The sequence below is a fragment of the Hippopotamus amphibius genome, chromosome 5 (assembly GCF_030028045.1).
Source record: "Hippopotamus amphibius kiboko isolate mHipAmp2 chromosome 5, mHipAmp2.hap2, whole genome shotgun sequence".
NCBI lineage: Eukaryota > Metazoa > Chordata > Mammalia > Artiodactyla > Hippopotamidae > Hippopotamus > Hippopotamus amphibius.
The window spans coordinates 145052169-145074638 of NC_080190.1; the positions used below are offsets into that span (position 1 = coordinate 145052169).

The following is a 22470-nucleotide window of genomic DNA, read 5'->3' on the forward strand; positions in this document are numbered from 1 at the left end:
CAAGTTTATCTTTTGGATTGTTAAATGACTTACTTAGTATATAATGTTAAATATTGTTTTGCAGTGTTTTAAATGTATATGTTAAATTATTAGAAAATTCTAACATGTATAGAACATTACTTTAAAATACTAATACTAGATATTTAATTGGGGCCTGACACATGGAAATAATTTTTAATTTTAATTTAATTTTAAATTAAAAGAATGATAGCCATATTTTTGAACATTCATATGCTAGGTGCTATGCTAAATTTACATCATGCTTTATTTAATTTTTATAACTTTTTTAATTTGATTTGTGTTTGATCTTATCAACACTATATTCATTATGTAAATCAGGAAGCAGTGGTTTCTGTTCTTTTGTTCTATAATCCTGAGCTCTTAAATGTTCCTTCATGCTGCTTCCTCATTTAAGCCAAAAAGAAATACAAAAAAACCAGAAAGTAGAAATACCTGGAGAACATGTGCATGTCTGATTAGCTTTGTCCTTTTCAAGGTAATTATGTTATAAACATATAATTCTGATGGAGCTACCAGTGATAAAAAATATTCCACAAAACCTTTGTACTGCATTTAGAACCTATGAGACATAGTCTTTTGAATACCAACAGAGGTGGCAGCTTGTATCTTGAAGGAAATTTTGAAATTTTTTTTGTGTGGCAAAATGCCATTTGGTAAAGGAGGAGATTAAATGAGTAGATAATAACTTTTTTTATAACAGTATTTTTTTTTTTTTTTGGGGGTACACCAGGTTCAATCAACTGTTTTTATACACATATCCCCGTATTCCCTCCCTTCCTTGACACCCCCCCCTCGAGTCCCCCCCACCCTCCCCGCCCCAGTCCTCTAAGGCATCTTCCATCCTCGAGTTGGACTCCCTTTGTTATACAACAACTTCCCACTGACTATTTTACAGTTGGTAGTATATATATGTCTGTGCTACTCTCTCGCTTCTTCTCAGTTTCCCCTTCACCCCCCGCCCCCTCTCATACCTCGAGTTCTCCAGTCCATTCTCTGTATCTGCGTCCTTGTTCTTGTCACTGAGTTCATCAGTACCATTTTTAGATTCCGTATATGTGAGTTAGCATACAATATTTGTCCTTCTCTTTCTGACTTACTTCACTATGTATGACAGATTGTAGTTCTATCCACCTCATTACATATAGCTCCATCTCATCCCTTTTTATAGCTGAGTAATATTCCATTGTGCATATATGCCACATCTTTTTTTTGGTAAAGGAGGAGATTAAATGAGTAGATAATAACTTTTTTTATAACAGTATTTTTTTTAGTGGTTGAGAATTTCAGCACAGTTATCTTGATTGAACAAGTACTGTGAGTTTTGCATGATGTCAGAGAAATAAATGAACATCATCTTGTTTTGATTAACTTGAATATTTTCCTTATTACAGAATTTACAGCTACAGACTTTGAAGTTATACTTCCAGATCATATTAAAACTTATTTTATTACTGGTCAATAGTTTCTTCATTAGTTAAAGGGATTTTTAATCACTTATGCTTTGGGGCACTAGAATGGATCATTTTTATCATCCTTAGTATTTCTAGCACTTCCAAGACTCTTATAATCCCTCATAGGTTGCTGAGAACATAGTAGGTGCTGAATAAATATTTGATTATTTGTTTAGTTGAGTTCATGGGTGAATTATGGATATCCGCCAAAAGGAGATTGGTACTCCACTGAAATGGTGTCTGTATTTTATGGCCGCCAAATCGACACGTGTACTGACAAGGTGATTGATTAATATCAACAGGGCAAAATTAAACAAAGTGTTAATAATATCTGCTAGGGACTTGAAAGTACTACCAAAGAACTTAATTTTTATCAAGAGAATGCATATGCAGTAGTTAGGAAGGAAAGGCCAGGAAGCTGTTGTAGTTATTTAAGTGGAGCCTGACACATGGAAGCAATTTTTAAGGAGGAGTGATATGGTAGTAGTATTCAAAGAGTTATTAGTGGGCCTCATAATCTGCTCATTTTCTTAGTTAAGAGCTTGATCAGTTTCTGAGAACTGATTGTTGTTCTCACTGTAAGTTCAGAAGTTCTTCTTTAACCCCGTTATTCATTACTGATTAATTTCACTTACATCATTAGATCTCAGTAATGAAATTGTTTAAGAAGATACATTGAAGACTATGTAAGCCATTCCTTCTAACCCATTTAGTATATGTAGTGTAATTACTATTCAAGTCTTTTTTACTAATTTTCTTTTTAGTTTTGTCTTCAGGAGTTGAGAAGACAGTTCCCTGGCAGTCACAGAGTCAAACGACTAACTGGCATGAGATTTGAAGCCATGGAGAGGTAACTGAATCTTGTAAATAGTGTGATCCTGTTTTAAAATGGTAAACATGGGGTCTTACATTCAGGTCCTCCTATACCCATGGCAGCATCATTAATTGTGCAAGATCTTTTGCTGCTAAGCTTTGTAATAGTGTCAGAGTGCTTCTCAGTGTAAATCCTGCCAAGTTACTCCCCTTAAATGGGATTTGACATAAGAGTGTTATCCATTTACCATCTTTGGCCTAGTGAAATGGAATCATGCTTTGGAGTAAGAACTGGCTTCCTATCCTGTTTCCAAGGATTTACTAGCTATTGACCTGTCAAATTATTAAAGTTCTTTAAGCTTTTTCAGCCTCACTCTGTAAAACAAGAATATTACCAACTTGTCAGGGTCATCTTGGGAATCAGTAATGATATATGTATAGTGCCCCCACAGGCACTCAACGTATAGAAGCTATTACTTTTTAAATTGAGATATAATTGATATATAACATTATATTAGTTTCAGGTGTATAATGTTAATGATTTGATAAATGTGTATATTGTGAAATGATTACCACAGTAAGTTTAGTTAACATCCATCATCATAGTTATAAATTTCTCTTTTCTTATGATAAGAATGTTTAATATTTACTCTGTTAGCAGCTTTCCAATATAAAGCACAGTATTGTTAACTACAGTAAACCATGTTGTATTATATCCCCAGGACTTAATTTATCTTATAACTGGAAGTTTGTACCTTTTGACCACCTTTACCCACTTTTTCCACTTCCTGTCCTCTCCTCTGGCAACCACTAATCTGTTCTATGTATCTATGAGTTCAGGCTCTCCTTGATTCCACATGTAAGTGAGATCATACAGTATTTATCTTTCTTTGTCTGACTTATTACACTTAGCATAATGCCCTTAAGGTCCATCCAGATTGTCATAAATGGCAGAATTTCTTTCCTTTTTTTATGCCTTGGTAATGTTACATTATACATACAGTTGACCCTAGAACAACATGGGTTTTGAATTGTGTGGGTCCACTTAATATTGGATTTTTTTCAATAGTAAATATTACAGTGCTACACAGTCTGTAGTTGGTTGAATCTGTGGATGTAGAACCTTAGATACGGAAAGGCCTATTTTAAGTTATATGTGCATTTTCGACTGTGCGGTAGGTTTGGTGCTCCTGCCTCCCACATTGTTCAAAGGTCAACTGTATATATACTAAACTTCTTTATCCATTTATCTGTTGATGACTACTTAGGTTGTTTCCATGTCTTGACTATTCTAAATAATGCTGTGGTGAACATAGGGGTTCAAATATCTTTTCAAATTAGTGATTTTATTTTCTTTGTATAAATACCCAGAAGTAGAATTGACTAGATCAAATGGTAGTTTATGTTTAGTTTTTTGAGAAACTTTTATACTGTTTTCCATAGTGACTGTACCAATTTACATTCCCGTCGACAGTGTACAGGGTTCCCTTTTCTCCACATCCTTGCCAACACTTAGTATGTTTTGTCATTTTGATAGTAACCATTCTAATAGGTGTGAGATGATATCACATTGTGGTTTTAATTTCATTTCCCTGATTTTGATTAGTGATGTTGAACACCTTTTCATGTACTTGTTGGCTATTTGTGTGTCTTCTTTAGAAAAATGTATATTTAGTTCCTCTGCCTCTTTTTACTTGGATTGTTTTCTTGATTTTGAATTATATAAGTTCTTATAGTATTTTGGCCATTAACCCCTTATCAAATACGATTTGCAAATATATTCTCCCATTCCATAGATTGCCTTTTAATTCTATTGATGTTTTCCTTTGCTGTGTAGAAGCTTTTTAGTTTGATGTAGTCCCTCTTGTTTATTTTTGCTTTTGTTGACTTTGCTTTTTCTTTCAAATCCAAAAAATCAGCACCAAGGAAGTTACCACCTATGTTTTCTTCTAGGAGTTTTATGGTTTCAGGTCTTATGTTCAGGTCTTTAATCCATTTTGAGTTGTTTTTCTGTATGGTGTAAAGATAGAGGTCCAGTTTCACTCAGGCTGTCTAGTTTTCCCAACACCATTTATCTAAGAGACTGTTTTTCCGCTATTTTTTATTCTTAGCTCCTTTGTTGTAAATTAATTGACCATATATGTGTGGGTTTATGTCGGGGCTCTCTGTTCTATTTTTATGCCAGTACCATACTGTTTTGATTACTATAGCTTTATAGTATGGTCTTAAATCAGGGTGCCTGATCCATCCAGCTTTGTTTTTCTTGCTCAAGATTGCTTTGCCTATTTAAAATCTTTTGTGATTCCATACAGCTTTTAGGATTATTTGTTTTATTTCTGTGGGAAATGCCATTGAAATTTTAAGAATTGCACTGAATCTATGCATTGCCTTGGGTACTATGGACATTTGACCAATATTAATTCTTCCATTCCTTGAGCATGAGCTATCATCACATTTATCTGTGTCTTTGGTTTCTTTCATCAGTATCTTAGCTTGCAGTATACAGGATTTTCAGCTGTTTTATTAAATTTATTTCTATGTGTTTTATTCTTTTTGATGCAGGTGTAAATGGGATTGTTTTCTTTTTTTTTTTTTTTTTTTTTTTTAAGAAGAGATTTTATTTCTTTTTTTTTTTTTTTTTTTTTGGCACACAGGCTTAGTTGCTCCGTGGCATGTGGGATCTTCCTGGAGCCGGGATCGAACCCATGTCCTCTGCATTGGCAGCCGGATTCTTAACCACTGCGCCACCTAGGAAGCCCGGATTGTTTTCTTAATTTCTTTCTGATAGAGTCTTATTAGTGTATTAAAACACAACACATTTTTGAATAATGATTTTGTATCTGTAATAAATTACTGCATTTATTAGTTGTAACAGTTTTTGATGGAGTCCTTTGCACCAGTGAGCTGTGATTGTATTCGCCTGTCTCGCAATTTTGGGTGCAGTGGTTTGCCCTGTAACATTTATTTATTTATTTATTTACTGATTGATTGATTGGCTGCATTGGGTCTTCGTTGCTGCACACAGGCTTTCTCTAGTTGCGGGGAGCAGCGGCTACTCTTCATTGTGGTGCGTGGGCTCCTTATTGCGGTGGCTTCTCTTGTTGCGGAGCACGGGCTCTAGGCATGCAGGCCTCAGTAGTTTTGGCTCACAGGCTCTAGAGCACAGGTTCAGTAGTTGTGCTGCAGCAGCTTAGTGTGCTCTGCAGCATGTGGGATCTTCCCAGAGCAGGGATCAAACCCGTGTCCCCTGCATTGGCAGGCAGATTCTTAACCCCTGCACCACCCAAGAAGTCCCTGGCCCTGTAACTTTGTCTGATGGGTCTAAGGAGAGTAGTTGATTCAGCTTTTTTCTTGTGAAGATGGGAGTGATGACTTCCAAGGTCTTTATGTGCCAGACAAGGAACCAGAAATCTTGAGTATCTTTTCATGCAGTTATTGGCCATTTATATATGTTCTTTGGAGAAATTTCTATTCACATTGTCTATTTTTAAGTTATTTTATTTATGATTTTTTATTATTTAGTTGTATGAGTTCTTTGTATGTAGTCTAGATACGAGTCTTTTATCATATATATGATTTGCAAAAATTTTCTTGCATTATGTGGTTTGTGTTTCACTTGCTTAATGGTGTCCTTTGATTACAAAAGGTTTTGATTTTTTTATGAAGTTCAGTTCAATTTTTCTTTTGTTGCTTGCCATTCTGGAGTTATTTCTAGAGTATTACAGTTTTAGTTTTTTACATTTAGGTCATTGACACACTTTGAGTTAATATTTTTTTATGGTTTGAAGAAGATATCCAACTTTTTTCTTTCTTTTGTGGATGTCCTGTTGTCCCAGCACCATTTGTTGAAGACTACTTTACCCATTTAATTGTCTTGGGCAATTAAATCAGTTGAATGTAAATGTGACGGTTTATTTCTGGGCTTTCAGTTCTGTTCCATCAATATATTTGTTTATTATATACCACACTGTATTGATTCCAATGTTGATATTGTGGCTTTGCAGTAAGTTCTAAAACGGGAGTGTGAGTCCTTCAACTTTGTTCTTTTTTTTCCCAAGATTATTTTTGTCTATTCTGAGTCTTTTAAATTTTTATATTCATTTTAGAGTCAGCTTGTTGTTTCTTACCTTTATAACTTGGTGTTTTAAGTGAGACAGGGTAAACTTGTATCTCTGTTATAGCAGCTTTTTTCAAGCAGAATCTATTAATACAGTTTTTCTTAACCCTTTTATTCCTTGGCTTTTGGCTTATGTGTTTATGTATATGTAAATTTTAATATCTTTGAAACTTCTCTGTTAGTAAGCAAAAGGCATGGACAAATAAAAATAAATAAAATAGTATTATTATATGTTAGGAGAAAACAATTTCGAATCAGAGGACAGAATGGTAATCTGCAAAGGATTGCTCCTGAATCAGTATTCTACTCTAATATCACTTTTTGTTTTACTTCAAGTAACATAAGTTCCTAGACCATTCTTAAAATATGTGAATAGCAAAACACATCCCAGAGTCCAAGATAAATGATTTTTCAAATTATCTTTTTAACACATTTTAATAGTTATCATTCCTCTACCCTCTTTGCAACCATACAAAAAATTGATATGGTAGCAATAATTTATTCTTAAGTATTAACTCGGGTTTCTTAGAAATCTAGTGAACTTTAATTTCTTTAAGCCTTTATTCTTTCATTGAAATGCATATCATCATTTTACTCAGTAAGCTTTTACTGTTTTTTCCTGAAAGAGGGGATGTGATGTGTTTTTGTTACATACGACCTTTAACCATTGATTCTTATACATGGTTGTGTAAATTAGAGTCATCTGTGGCATTTAAGAGATATGTAGTTGCCTAGTCCTCACTCTACTGAGATCCATCAGAGGTGTAATGCAGGAGAATAGACAGGTAGATTTGAGAACATTGCTGACTAAAGGTAAATTTTTATGGACCTTCAGTGTATTACTCAGGATTCTCTAGAGAAACAGAACCAACAGGATGTGTGTGTATGTGTGTTAGAGTGTGTGTGTGTGTATGATGGAGATTTATTATTATGCAGTCATGGAAGCTAAGAAGTCATAGGATGTGCTATCTGTGACCTGGAGACCCAGGAAAGCTGGTGCTATAATTCATTCTGAGACCAGGTCTGAAGGCCTGAGATCCATGGGAGCCAGTGGTGTAAATCTCAGTTTGAAGTCTGAAGGCAGGAAGGTGGGATGAGATGTCTCATCTCCAGCAGTGTGAGGCAGTAAAAAGAGGTGAATTCCTCCTTCTGCCTTTATTCTATTCAGGCCCTCAAATAATTGGATGGTGCCCACACACATTGTGGAAGGCCATCTGTTTTACTGAGTTCATGGATTCAAATGCTAATCTCATCTGGAAATACCCTGAGACATACCCAGAAATAATATTTCATCTGGGCACCCCGTGGTTGACACATAAAATTAATTATCACACCCAGTTTTTACATAAATTACTTTTAAAAATTATAATGTAACTTAAATGTGTTCAAATGTAAAACTGGTATTAGTGCCTCATGTGTATAGTTTTCATACAACTATAAAAACAATGTAAGTTTTCTAGTAAAATACCAAAAATACTAAAATTCAAATTATTATTGTATTAATAAAATGAATGGTTTCCTGTTTTCCTCTGTCATTTCCAGTATTTTCCCAGAGGTTATATAATTGGGAAAAGATGCCCAGGCAATTCTCATGTATTTGTCTTGTGAGAACCCGTTCCCTCTAGCATTAATTTTGCCCCCGTTTATATATGTTATTGTTTTGTTTTATTATTATTTAATGATATTGTTTTCTGTTTCCCCATATAGTTGCAGGTTCTTATGAGGCTAGCGTACCTACTATATTATGTATTTGATGTCCAAACTAATTTTCTTTTTTTGAGCTGTTGCTGATTAACTTAGTGTGCAGTGATGCTGTTTGGCCTTTGCATGCTATGGACACATTTACAAATTAAGTCTGCTTTTATTTTTCTCAGTAGTCTGCTATAGTTGTTAAAATATCTTACCTATTGGCATGACCGTAACCACAAACACAGGCTTGAGCACTAAAATTGTGGGGCAGTGTTCGATTAAGAGATGTGTCACCATTATAATATAGAATATTCATTTGTTGAATATTATTAAGAGAAAAACTTTAAAAGTTATCATAGGGAACTTAGGAATAGATCACGAGAGTGTATCTGCTGTCCCTAGTTTTATAAATACTGCCATAAAAGTTTTAAATGTTGTTTTTCGCTTTCTCTAAAGATCTATATCTGGAAGTGGAGAAGTTGATTGGAAGGGAGTTGGGGGTTGTGGATACGGTTAGGAAGGGATTTCAGAATCACTCGACTATTTCCTGGTATCCCAAATAAGATTACCACATATAGGAGTGTATTGTTAGGTAAAGTTCTTTATGTAATTTCTGATATATCCCTTCTTTTGATTCACTATCATATAATGTTAATTTTGTCTTCTTAGTTATATCCTGCCGTATTTGATTATTTTTTCATTTGATAAATTTAACTGTTTCCCCTATGAGGTTGTAATCAAGCAAAGTGTAAGTATTATGTGTGCATACTTAATAGATGCTTAATGAATTGAACTTCACCAGCTCAACTGAGAAAAGCTGTCATAATATTTATTAAAGGAGAATTAATACTTAGATCATTTCCTTGTGAGTATATTTGTTAAAATTAAACTTTTTGAAATGCTTTATTAGCTGTAATTCTAGGTATGACTAGGGCCACAAAGGTATCTCTTTGAGCTGCTAGTTTTTAACCTTTGTATTTAGGCCAAATTGAATCAGTATGTTTTTGAAGTAAGTTTTTCTATAAATACTTTATACATGATTATTTTTGCTTAGAAAATGACATTGTAACAAACTTACTGTTATATGAGGATCAGAGGAGACTTAGTAGCAATTGTAAATGCACATAAAGTCCTGCCAGTTTAATCTTTTTCTGTATTTACTATTTGCCACTAAATTTTAAGGTAATGATTCTTGATATTTCTTTTTCTTTTTAAATAGATATGATGATGCTATACAACTATATGATCGAATTTTACAAGAAGATCCAACTAACACTGTAAGTTAGCTGGTCCTGATGATCAGTTAATTTTGTTTTAAGAAGTTTAATTTATTTTGGAAATAATGGAAAAATACACATGGAACCATATTTTACTTTGTTATTTTGAATATTTCATGATGGGCCACTTTAAAAAAAATAGGTTTAAAACTCTTCAATAAAATTTGACTTACAAGATCTCATATTAGAAAGAAGCCAGTTGAAATTTAGAAAGAATGAATTTTACGTGCTTGCAAAAAAAAAAAACACAAATACCTAATAGAGCGTATTGTTTTTGTGATATTTTGAAGTTTATGAAATACTAACTTTTCTTGTTTGGGAAGTTATATTTTAGTTTTCTTAGTGAAAAATGAAAGATATCACTGCAGTAATTAGTATATGGAATTAATTAATGAAGGCTTTTTTTTTTTTTTTTTCAGTTTTGCTTTCTTCTTCCTTATACCTGAATAGGAATGTATATATGTGTGTGTTTTCCTTAAGATAATGTCTTTCATTTATTCTGACTTTGAACAGATACTTATCTCAGCTTATTGTGCAAAACATTCATTTCAAATATGTAGTATTATCTTTTTTAAAAATACCATGGTGAAAAATTTTTTTCAATATTGAGAACATTTTAGTTTACTATATTGGCTTCCCTCAGACTTACCTTTTACTAAATAAAAAGTTAGAGACATTAGATAATATATCAGACGTGTTAATGTTACATATTATTCTCTTCATGCACCCACGTGCCTGCTAAAATAAAATAAATATTTTTAGAATTTTTAAATAAAAGTCAGTGTGGGACTTCCCTGGCGGTCCAGTGGTTGGGACTTCACCTTCCAGTGCAGGAAGTGCGGGTTCTATCCCTGGTCGGGAAGCTAGGATCCCACATGCCTGGTGGCCAAAAAGCCAAAACATGAAACAGAAGCAATATTGTAACAAATTCAATAAAGACCTTAAAAATGGTCAACATCAAAAAAAACAATCTTTTTTTTTAATCTATTATTAATAATAAATAAAAATCAGTCTGAGTTTGTTTTTTTCCTTTGATGGAAACAGAAATTGTTGTATTAACACATATAACTACATGAAGGTTTTCTCTTATATGGCAAGTATTTTATTAAAAATATACATTTTTAAAAAGTCATGTAATGTATGATTATGAATTAAAAGATGCAGAAATGCTTAATGATTGAAAATTGGTAACTTGATTTATTTTAAATTGTTTATGCTAAGTTTGGAAATAAATATTGAAGTGTGCAATTTTTAGATAGCATTTATCCCAGGCATTTATTGGTCATAAATCCCTTATCTTTGCTTGCCCCTTTTATTACTCTATAGGAATATGTATGTTTTTTGCTTAAATAGCAGGAAATTTTTCACAGCTCTCTTGAGATATAATTAAGTAACATTGTGTAAGTAACACAACTTGGTGATTTGATACATGTATCTATACATTGTGAAATGGTTTAGATTATTGTTGTTAATACAATCCCATCCCAGGGAAATTTTCTCTGGAAACTCCTAGGTGTATTATTTTGTAGATATTTGAATGGTGAGGATTCATCATTTTGTGAGGATTCTCAGAATATAGAAAGTTCAGGGAAAAGTTTTGGCAGAGCTGCAAGCCTACCTGTTATTAAAACAAACAAAAACAAACAAGAAACCAATTAATTTAGATATTCCAAATAAAAAGAGAGTTAAAATCAAGGTTTTGAATAATCTTTAAATCTTATCCTAATAGCTTGCCATCGATCTTAATAAAACAATCACTTACAAAAAGCAGCATTTTTCTTTTCTTGAAGATTTTCTCATGGAAAAGTATTTCAGCTGTAAGACTTCACCACAGTTTCAAAGGTATTCATTTTTTACACAGCCATATATTGAAAATATGACATCAAATTTCTCAAAAAAGCTTGTCTCATGTAGTTTTCCCATACTAGTTTAAAAATCGATAGTTTGTAATTTATTTTTTTGGAATTAGGAGTCAAATATTTTACTTCTGTGTCAGTTTAAGTTGGGCATATTTTAAATAAGTTATTTCACTACTTAAGCATCTAAGATGATATGTAACTAAATATTATACTGTCTTTGTAGTACTTTCCATGTTTTATGGCTTGGCTACCCTCATAGACTATGTATGAGGGGGTAGTAACTAAATCATTTAGTTGTTAGGCAGACATATTAGAACAAGGTGACTAGATTCAGCTTTGCTAGATGTATTATTCTTTCATCAAATATTAATTTTATTTAATCTCCCCTCAGTCCCTTGGGTCCTTCCGTAAATGTTTATTGAGTACCTGTCAGGAGCCACCAAAATATTGGTGTTACTAAGAATAAAGACTGTATTTCCATTACTGTATCCATAGAAAGTACTGTGGTAGACATTAAGGGGAGAAAAACAAAGCCATATATGATCTAGAACTAATAAAGTAAAGTTAGGGGAAGACTTTACTTATATTAAACAGTAAAGTTACTATGTAGAAGATATCGTGGTTATATCTGTAATTATAATTAAAACTGTAGAGTTTTGCATTGTCTAAAATTGATCATATGACTCTTTCCTTAGTCTTGTGCTTCTGTGTTCCTAGATATCTAGTATAGAAATGAGGTTGTTCATTAAAGCTTTAAGGAGCTTTCTTTCCCTCTCACATGCATTCATTATTCTTTCAAAAAATGTTCAGTGCTTGCAGCGTGCTTGGTGTTGAGACTAGAAGGATGAATGAGACACCATCCTTGACTTTGCTTTTAGAGAGATAGCATGATATAATGAACACAATGTAGACTTTGAAATAGATGACTTAAATCCTGATTCTTTGGTGTTTTACTGCATTACTTTTGAGCCTTATAGGCCTTTAAGGATGAGTTTGGCTTAAATGAGACAAAGATGGTGGGCTGGGGAAAGACATTGTATCCCATGAATGGCATGAATAAGCCTTAGCAGTATTAAGCTACAAGCCTTATCTAGGGAAAAAAAGAATAAAGTGATTAAAATGGAAGTTTCCAAATTTTGGGAGGTTGCTAAAATGGGCCATCTCATGTATTTTTTAAAAGTTGTGAAATATTCTTTTGAAAAAAGTAATATGTACCCATGTTAAAAATTACAAACAATACAAGAGTATATGGTAAAAAATGTCCTCCCACCCTGATCTCAAGTCCTCCTTCACTTAGGTAAACATTGTTAACAATCTCCTAAGAATTCTTACAGAAGTTTTTTCTCATGCACACACAAATAAGAGTGTGTGTGTGTGTGTATGTGTGTGTATGTCCCTCTTGACAGGGAGAATGGTTGGAAGTGCAATTGATGGCGTACTCTACCTAGCAGTATCTTTTAAAGGTCATGCTATGTCAGCACATACCTCACGTCATCCTTTAAGTAGCTGCACGGATGTATCCTTGTCTTGATGAAAAATTTTCTCCAACTAAGTCCCGTTGGTATCTGATATATTCCTCCCAGAAGCAGTGTTGCAGTGTGTGTCATTTGTAGGATAGATTCCTGGAAGTGAAATCTCTGAGTCAGGAGGACCATGTATTTTAAAATTTGATAGATACTGCCAGATTTGCCTCCACAAAAGCTTTTTAGCCATCTGTACTCATTTGTATGGTGTATGAGAGTGCTTCTTTCTACCACATGGTCTATTTTCAGCTTTTTTTGTTTTTAATCTTTGCCAGTCTAGTTAGTTAAAAATGTTCTCTTTATAATTTGCATTATGAGTGATATTGAATATCTTTTAACATGCTGAAAGGGCCATTTATATTTCTCTTTTTGAGTTGCCTCCTTTAACATAGTTTTTGCATGAAATTTCATTTCTATTCTTGTTGAAGGGAGGGCATGGTTCTGGTGCTTTGTGTAGTTTTTAACCACCTCCCTCCTTCCCCACTGATTTACCGCTGAGGAAAACTAGGGCTCTAAGGAGCAATATTTTATACCTTTTAGTTGGTTCATTGTCCATAGTGAACTGGAGATATACAACAAAAGGTCTACATTTGTGAACAACCTGGTATGTTACACTTAAAAATTTTAATTTTTTTTCTGCATTATCAATACAGTTTAATTTTTTTTGTTTTTTTCTTTTTTAAATTGAAATATAGTTGATTAACAATATTCCGTTAGTTTCAGGTGTACAGCATAGTGATTTTTTTTTTTTTTGCAGATTATATTTCATTATACGTTACTACGAGATACTGGGTATAACAGAATTTTAGTTTTTATTCTTAGAAAATGGAGAATGAAGTCAAATTTTGATTAATGGCATTCCATCACTTTTTTTTTTTTTCCCCCTGTGGCATTTAATTTTTTTTTATTTTTTTGGGGGGGGGGTTCACCAAGTTCAATAATCTGTTTTTTTACACATATCCCCGTATGCCCTCCCTTCCTTGACTCCCCCCCTCGAGTCCCCCCCACCCTCCCCGCCCCAATCCTCTAAGGCATCTTCCATCCTCGAGTTGGACTCCCTTTGTTATACAACAACTTCCCACTGACTATCTATTTTACAGTTGGTAGTATATATATGTCTGTGCTACTCTCTCGCTTCATCTCAGTTTCCCCTTCACCCCCCGCCCCCTCCCATACCTCGAGTTCTCCAGTCCATTCTCTGTATCTGCGTCCTTGTTCTTGTCACTGAGTTCATCAGTACCATTTTTAGATTCCGTATATGTGAGTTAGCATACAATATTTGTCCTTCTCTTTCTGACTTACTTCACTGTGTATGACAGATTGTAGTTCTATCCACCTCATTACATATAGCTCCATCTCATCCCTTTTTATAGCTGAGTAATATTCCATTGTGTATATATGCCACATCTTCTTTATCCATTCATTTGTTGATGGGCATTTCGGTTGCTTCCATGTCCTGGCTATTGTAAAGAGTGCTGCAATAAACATTATGGTACAAGTTTCTTTTGGGATTATGGTTTTCTTTGGGTATATGCCCAGGAGTGGGATGACTGGATCATATGGTAGTTCTATTTGTAGTTTTTGAAGGAACCTCCAAATTGTTTTCCATAGTGGCTGTACCAACTTACATTCCCACCAACAGTGCAGGAGAGTTCCCTTTTCTCCACACCCTCTCCAACATTTGTTGTTTCCAGATTTTGTGATGATGGCCATTCTGACTGGTGTGAGGTGATACCTCATTGTGGCTTTGACTTGCATTTCTCTGATGATGAGTGATGTTGAGCATCTTTTCATGTGTGTGTTGGCCATCTGTATGTCTTCTTTGGAGAAATGTCTATTTAGGTCTTCCGCCCATTTGTGGATTGGGTTATTTGCTTTTTTGGTATTAAGCTTCATGAGATGCTTGTATATTTTGGAGGTTAATCCTTTGTCCGTTGTTTCATAGGCAATTATTTTCTCCCATTCTGAGGGTTGCCTTTTAGTCTTGTTTATGGTTTCTTTCGCTGTGCAAAAGCTTTTCAGTTTCATGAGGTCCCATTTGTTTATTCTTGATTTTATTTCCCTGATTCTAGGAGGTGGGTCAAAAAGGATCTTGCTTTGATGGATGTCATAGAGTGTTCTGCCTATGTTTTCCTCTAGGAGTTTTATAGTGACACATTAGACCATCTCGACTTAATTGATATTTATAGGACATTCCATCCAAAAACGACAGACTACACTTTCTTCTCAAGTGCACACAGAACATTTTCCAGGATAGATCACATCTTGGGTCACAAATCAAACCTCAGCAAATTCAAGAAAATTGAAATCATATCAAGCATCTTCTCAGACCACAATGCCACGAGACTAGATATCAATTACAGGAAAAAAACTGCAAAAAATACAAACACATGGAGGCTAAACAATTCACTCTTAAACAACCAAGGAATCACTAAAGAAATCAAAGAGGAAATCAAAAAATATCTAGAAACAAATGACAACGAAAACACAACCCAAAACCTATGGGACGCAGCAAAAGCAGTTCTAAGAGGGAAGTTTATAGCAATACAGTCCTGCCTTAAGAAACAAGAAAATTATCGAATAAACAACCTAACCTTACATCTAAAACAACTAGAGAAAGAAGAACAAAGAAACCCCAAAGTGAGCAGAAGGAAAGAAATCATAAAGATCAGAGCAGAAATAAATGAAAAAGAAAGGAAGGAAACCATAAGAAAAATAAATAAAACTAAAAGCTGGTTCTTTGAGAAGATTAACAAAATTGATAAACCATTAGCCAGACACATCAAGAAAAAAAGGGAGAAGATGCAAATCAACAGAATTAGAAATGAACAAGGAGAAGTCACAACGGACACCTCAGAAATACAAAACATCATGAGAGACTACCACATTTTTTTTTTTAGAGATAATTTTGTCACTAACATGAGAAATGGTTTGAAAGACATGAAAAGAGATGAAAAAAGTAATTTGGAGGCTGTTCTGTCTTAGGCTAGAGATTATGGGGCTCTAAACCTAGGATAAGTAGAATTGGAGAGGATAGGGTTGGATGAAAGTATATTTTGCTATAAAAGTACACAAATGATGAAAACTTAGATGTGAATGTTATTTTAGAAGCATGACTCCCAAGTGTGAAAATTTTAGACACCAGCTCATCAAAATCAAGTATTGAATTGAATTAGGCTCATTGTGAGCTTTATTATTCCTTAGATTACCCCAACACCAGTCCGTTTTTTGTTTGCTTGCTTTTAATATAAAAGTAGGCTTTTGATCCTTTGGAAGCTCTTTGAGGGAAAAATTATGTCCATTGCATGCAACAATGCCTAACATACGGTATGCCTTCAGTAAATACTTGTTGAATGAACGAATGCCTTTCAGAAAGAAAGTATAATAATTTTTGTCTCTTTATTTCAATTTTATATTTCAGAAAGATCAGATTTTGTCTCCAATTTGAACTGCCTGTTGTGGATATATCAAATATTTGAAGTCTTAGTTTGGAATTATATGTAATTGCCTCAGTGCCAAGGGTGAAGATGCTTTTAGAATGCCATATTTCCTAGGGTTATAGCATAAGCCTTGGAGGCAGAAGAACCTGAAACTCTCCATCTGTTGGCCAGTGGTCTGTTTCTGGGTCCGAACATCTGGGGTGGGGGGAGTTCTAGGTTGTATTTTGTGGGTAGACCTAAATCCTTTAATCCTTTTCTAGGTTCTCTCCCTATGTGGCCTATGTTTTTTTTAAGATCAGGAAAAATTGCCAGCTACCTCCTTGTACATAATGTTACAGAGGCATGTAACAAATTTATGGTCATAAGAACTTTTTGAAGTTTCATATTTTATAATAGAAATTCTGACTCCATTATTAAAATCACCTATAAAATGTGGAACAGTTTTCATTTTTGACTCAAACTGACTTTTACAAAGGTTGATCTAAACAAGAAATTTAGAAAAATTCAGAACATTGGCATATTTTATAAGATAAAAAGTATAAGGAAGAAATAGAAATGGAAATCTATAAATAGTCAAAACTCTACTTAATGTTTAGTGTAATTAATGCTATTTTTAAAACTGTTTTGGGGACTTCCCTAGTGTCCAGTGGTTAAGAATCCGCCTTCCAATGCAGGGGACCAGGTTTGATCCCTGGTGGGGAAACTAAGATCCCACATGCTGTGGAGCAGCTAAGCCTATGTGCTGCAACTACTGAGCCCATGCTCTCTGGAGCCATAGCTAGAGAAGCCTGCACGCTGCAACGAAGAGCCCTCAGGTAGCAACGAAGACACACTGCAACCAAAAAAAAAAAAAAAAACCAAACTCTTTTGGCATATAATTGATGTAGAATAACTGCACATATTTAAGGTGTATAATTTGGTAAGTTTTGACATTTGTATACACCTGTGGAACGATCACCACAGTCAAGGTAGTGAACAAAAGTGTCATCCTCTAAAGTTTTTTTTGCCCCCTTTGATTTTCGTATTATATATATTCTTTGAGATTTCTTGTGGGATATAATTAAGTTACTTGCAAACAATTTCATTCTTTTGGGTCTTTGTTAGACAGGGCCAGAACAGTGTTTATACTAGGACTAATTATTCCCCATTATGTCCTTCTGGGTACTCTATCCTCTGCCCCAGGAATCATGACGTTTTTCCCGTCTGGCTGATATGAAGAGGCACTATTCCCAGCCCTATGTGAGCTCTGGGCACTTTTTCCACTAAACGTTTCTGGTAGATCTTTCCTTGGCCTTGGTAGTTTCCTTACAAATATGCACTGATCAGTACTAACCTGAGTGCTTGACAGGAACCCTTGAGATTCAAGGGGAATCTCTTTAGAGTCTTTATTCTGTATTCTCTGTTTTCCTGTACCCTGTCCCATGAACTCTAGCCTCTTTGATCTTCTTGGACTGTGAGCTCCTTCTGAACTCACAGCTCAACCTGGTTTTCTTTTCTTACACAGAACGCTTGAAACTCTCTCAAAGTATTGAGCCAGGGAAATAAAAATAGGACTCACCTCATTTGTCTCTGCCTGTCAGGGATCAATTCTCCTTTTTTGCCTGTTGTCCTGTGCCTTAAAAATGGTTGTTATATATATATATACACACACACACACACATACAGTTCTTTGGTGGTTTTGGGCAAGAGGGTAAAACTGCTCCCTGTTACTCCATTTTGGCCAGAAATGAAATCCCTGCTTAATGTTCATTTTGAATGATCCTGATAAGTAAAGAGTGGGTTTTGTGCCAGAATGTTGTAGTATTTTTCTGTAGAAGGGCTGTTGTCTGTGACTTAATGATATGTTATTGCCTGTATGATAGTGATTGCCATGTAGCTTTCTCCTTAAGCTGTCATGTATAGTTTCATTAGGAACTCTGGCTTTGCATAGTTGAATAGTTATCATTTAAAAGTTTGTTTTAAGCCTTAGAATATTAGGAAATAAGATCTTAGGTTTTAAGTGGTTGGCAATATATTGCTTATATAGCAGAGATTTTTGGAGCATGTTTCCCAAATTGATTAGTAAAACCTTGTATTTAAAATCTTTGCTTATACTTTACTGAATTATTTGTTAGGTGGAAAACTCTTAGTTTTTAAAGTAGGCTATTACAAAGTTAATACTGAATTTCTCTTTGTTTTATGTTATTATAAAATTATGGCATTGCACCTACTACAAATCTACATAATTCAAAATAATGGTAACAAATTAATTTGTAATATTTCAGTTTCTTTCAGGAATTCTCATCAATGAATCTAGAATGGGAATCAGAAATTTGAGATCCTGCTTCTCATCCTACCTCTTTTGATGCATTTATGTTGTTTAAACCTCTATTTTCCATTATTTACAAAAAGACTGTTTTTTAAAAAGGCACTTTTAAAGGTTAATTAATTATCTTTGAAACACTAGCAATGCCAAATTCTGCAAAATGCTGCTGACCTAAAAATTTTGGTGTGTGTTCAACAGTAGAGACATGATTCTGTTGTCAAATCACTGAGAAAATGAGTTAATATTAGACAGGTGTTTTTAAAAAAGCGAGACTCATTTTGTGAATAATAGTGTCCATTACAGTGTTCATACCACATCTCTTACTATGACTGTGGAAGTATTAGTTGCTATTCCTGTTTATACTGTGACTTTTTGTCTCTTATTTGTGGCATTTAAATGCAATATTTTCAACAAGTTTCACTGCATCTGTATAATATGTAATTTCAGCTGATACAAGTCCTATAAGGATTGGGGCAAGGTATCAATATTAAACTAAACAAGCCTGTGCCAGTTCCTTAAAGATCTCATAGGTCGAGCTTTTGGTGAGGCTTAACACATATATGTTAAGCATAGACCAAAGGTAAAAAAGAAGGAAGATAAGATTTATTCAGTACCATTATATGCTGTGTACTGTGTCAATTGCTTTACACTGATACTTGGAGATTGGTAGTATTACTGAGGTTTGGGGAGGTCAGATGTTTTGCTCTTGGTTAGAAAGCTTGTGACAAGAGTTGGAATTCAGTTCCTTGTCTTTTTCATTTCAAAACCTAGACTCTCTGCTCTAACATATTGCCTGTGGAGGAAGTAGTGTCATCAAAAATGAAAGGAAGAAACAAAAATGTTTCAAATTCTGTTGGACTCGTGAAATTAGATAATATATGCTCCAAAGAAATTAGTTTTTTAATTATGTTGATTTAACCCTCATCTATTTTCAGAAGGACTTGGAGTAAGGCTCACATTTGAAGTCTAATATTCTTCCTATAGGCTTTAGGATTGAGTTACTTTAGAACTTTACTTTTACTTTCCTTCTGAATCCTTGAGACTTAAACTTTACATTTATTATGGCACTTTCATTGTTATACATAGTGAAATTATTGCAAAAATATTTGAGTTCCTGCTGTGTGGCAGGTGTTCTGGTAGGCTTCAGCACGAGCCATGTAATCAAGGATATACATTCTTAACAGATATCATTTTTTCATTACCAATATACTGTTATCACTATTATTATAAATGTTGCTCTTGGTCTTATTTATTGTGAGTTTCTTGATTCTCTCTGATTATTTAACTTTCAGTTTTTCAGAGCAAAAACCCACCTTTTCCATTTCAAGACATAGCTCCTTTGATCTAAAGAGGCCCCCATTCCTTTTACTTCTCTTGCCTATATCCTGTGGAGTGTGTATTATATAAAACAATGACAATCATGTTCATAATTAATAAGCCTAACCTAGCCCTAATTATAGTGTCTTTTATTGTTTAGCCTTCTGTATTGAATTAAACAAGAGATGGAGGGGATGTAAATTTAGTAATTCACACAGCACCTTCCAGTCTCTGACTGTTCACTTTGGCCCCAAACAGATAGTCTTGATTACACACAGTGCTGCTGTCTCCTGTACCTTTTGCTCCTGTGTTTTCCTACTATGCAGTGTCCCCCCTCCACACAGTTTTCTCTTCTGCTTTCTTACTGTCTACTTGCACTTTCTATTTCTGTACAGGTATCACATCTGGGACCCTCTTTGCTTCCTGTCCTTCCACCACCTCCCCTCTGCCACAGCCTGTGTTAAGATCTCCTCCATGTTGCCACAGCATCCTAGATATCTCTATTACTGTCTTTTTATTTGATGTATCTTTCTCTTATCAGGGTGAGCTCCTACAAGGAATTATCTGTTCCTTTGTTTATCCTTATGTTTTCATTTTCAGCACAGTACCTGGCAAACAGTAGATGTTTGTTACATATTTGATGAATGTATAAATAAGTGGCATTGATTTTTATATTTGTTTAAAAAGTTTTAAGATGCAAGTTTTAAATGTTTTGTCTATTATAAAATATTTCTTTCAGGACCTATATTATTATTTTGAAAGACTCTTTGGTAGATTTTTCTCTTGAAATTGTGAAAAAAAGTTATTAGAAGCCATATTTATATAATGACATTCAAGTGGCCACAGTAAGATTATTTTCTAATCTCCACTATCCCTCTATCTCTTAAGATACAGATCTTATGAATGAGACAGAGTAAGGGACTTTAGGCTGAATAAAGATTAGGATTCCCTGCTGGCTTGTAATTATCAGAATCTGGATGGTTATTTATTTGAATGAAATGATGCATACATTGTGTACATCAAAAGTGAAGCACATGTGATTGTTAGAGGAATGTTTGAACTCCCCAGTGGGATGTCATGGGGTATGTTTATAAACTCCCACTAAGCAGTAGTTCTACAATGGAATTTCACTGGCATTGAGATAATAATTTGCACAGTCAAATTACCTTCTTTACAAAAACCCAGGGAATCATGAGGGCTTAATCCTTTATTAATGTCAACCCACAGGCTGCAAGAAAGCGTAAGATTGCCATTCGAAAAGCCCAGGGGAAAAATGTGGAGGCCATTCGGGAACTGAATGAGTATCTGGAACAGTGAGTGTCTTACAAGAGGATTGGGTTTTGTTATTCTGATAAATCTTTTTTAATTAAAATGGAATTTGCATTTGATTTTCCTTTTTGCTTCCATGCTGTTCACTTATAGAATATCTACACACTTACTTTTTTTCCCTTTCCTCCCACCAGATTTGTTGGAGACCAAGAAGCTTGGCATGAACTTGCAGAACTTTATATCAATGAACATGAGTAAGTTGTTAAACATAAAATTTTGTTAGGGAGTGCAATTTTCATCACTGTATAAGTTCAGAAGGCATAGTAGTGTCTGAAGGATTGGTGAGAAGGTATGAATCATGTTTTAAGTTAACAAACAAAAAAAACAAATCTACAATTTGTTGGTTATAATATGTAAATTGCTTTAAGTAGGTCATTTGTATTTTGCTAAATTTTTTTTGTTTGGGAAATGAGTTTTCTTTCAAATACAGGCAGCAGTCTTTGAAATTAGAAAGGCATGTATTTGCTGAGCTAAGGTTATTTTTAGTGAATCAAAATTGTGAATTTTTAGACTTTAAACTGTTCTTGCATACAAAGAGCATTATACTCCCTGCTGTTTAAAAATTCTGACAGTTGTATGCGTTTATTAGACTTAGTACTAAGAGAATCAGCTCTTCCAAAGTAGAAGCATTCTGTTGCCTGGGTAAAAACCAAGAATAATCAAGAATGTTGAAAGCTGTAGGAACTTACTTATTGGATATTTAATGTTTTTGTTAGCTTTTTTTTTTATTGCTGCAGTGACAGGAGGAAATCCCAGTGTGAGAGGATTAGCCCAGTCTTAGTGCAAGTTTTCTAATATCACAGCATTAACGCTAACCTCTATCTAGAGGCAGGCCTTTTTTTTTTTCTTTTTTCTTTAGTTGTGAGCTTGAAGTATATCACATTGTTTCTTTCCTTCCTTTTGAGAGAATAGAATCAGACTCTCATGCGCATATTCTTACTGTGCATGAATACTTAGAATACTTAACCTCATTCTCATAGTACAAATAGCTGACATAGGAAATAAAATCGAATGAAGACACTTGTCTCTTGCCTTTGCTCAGGGCTGTATGTGTATGTGAAATGGATAGTTAATGTAGTTATGTGTGTTATTCTGATAAAACTGGGAGCTAAAATAAAAGTAATAGCTGTCATTTAATGACTGTGTACTGTGTTCTGGGAACCATTTTTTCAGTTTTCTATTATATATGCTGGCTGTCAGATTCTCTTTGTTTTTTTGTTAGGAAGTTACTTCCTGAATCATGTTCCATATGGATACTTGTATGATCATATATGTAAATATACGTAGCTTTCTCCTATGTATGTAAGAGTGGTAGTGTATTTGATTAAA

At 34.2% G+C, this 22470-nt stretch overlaps 1 protein-coding gene across 1 annotated transcript in view; it reads left to right on the forward strand.

Moving 5' to 3' along the window:
• EMC2 (ER membrane protein complex subunit 2) overlaps positions 1-22470 on the forward strand; it is a 48445-nt gene that overhangs the window by 8766 nt on the left and 17209 nt on the right. Inside the window, exons 4-7 of the mRNA XM_057736363.1 lie at positions 2237-2322; positions 9311-9368; positions 21040-21125; positions 21276-21335. Coding sequence (XP_057592346.1) covers positions 2237-2322; positions 9311-9368; positions 21040-21125; positions 21276-21335 — 290 coding nt within the window. The remainder of the gene's footprint in view (positions 1-2236; positions 2323-9310; positions 9369-21039; positions 21126-21275; positions 21336-22470) is intronic.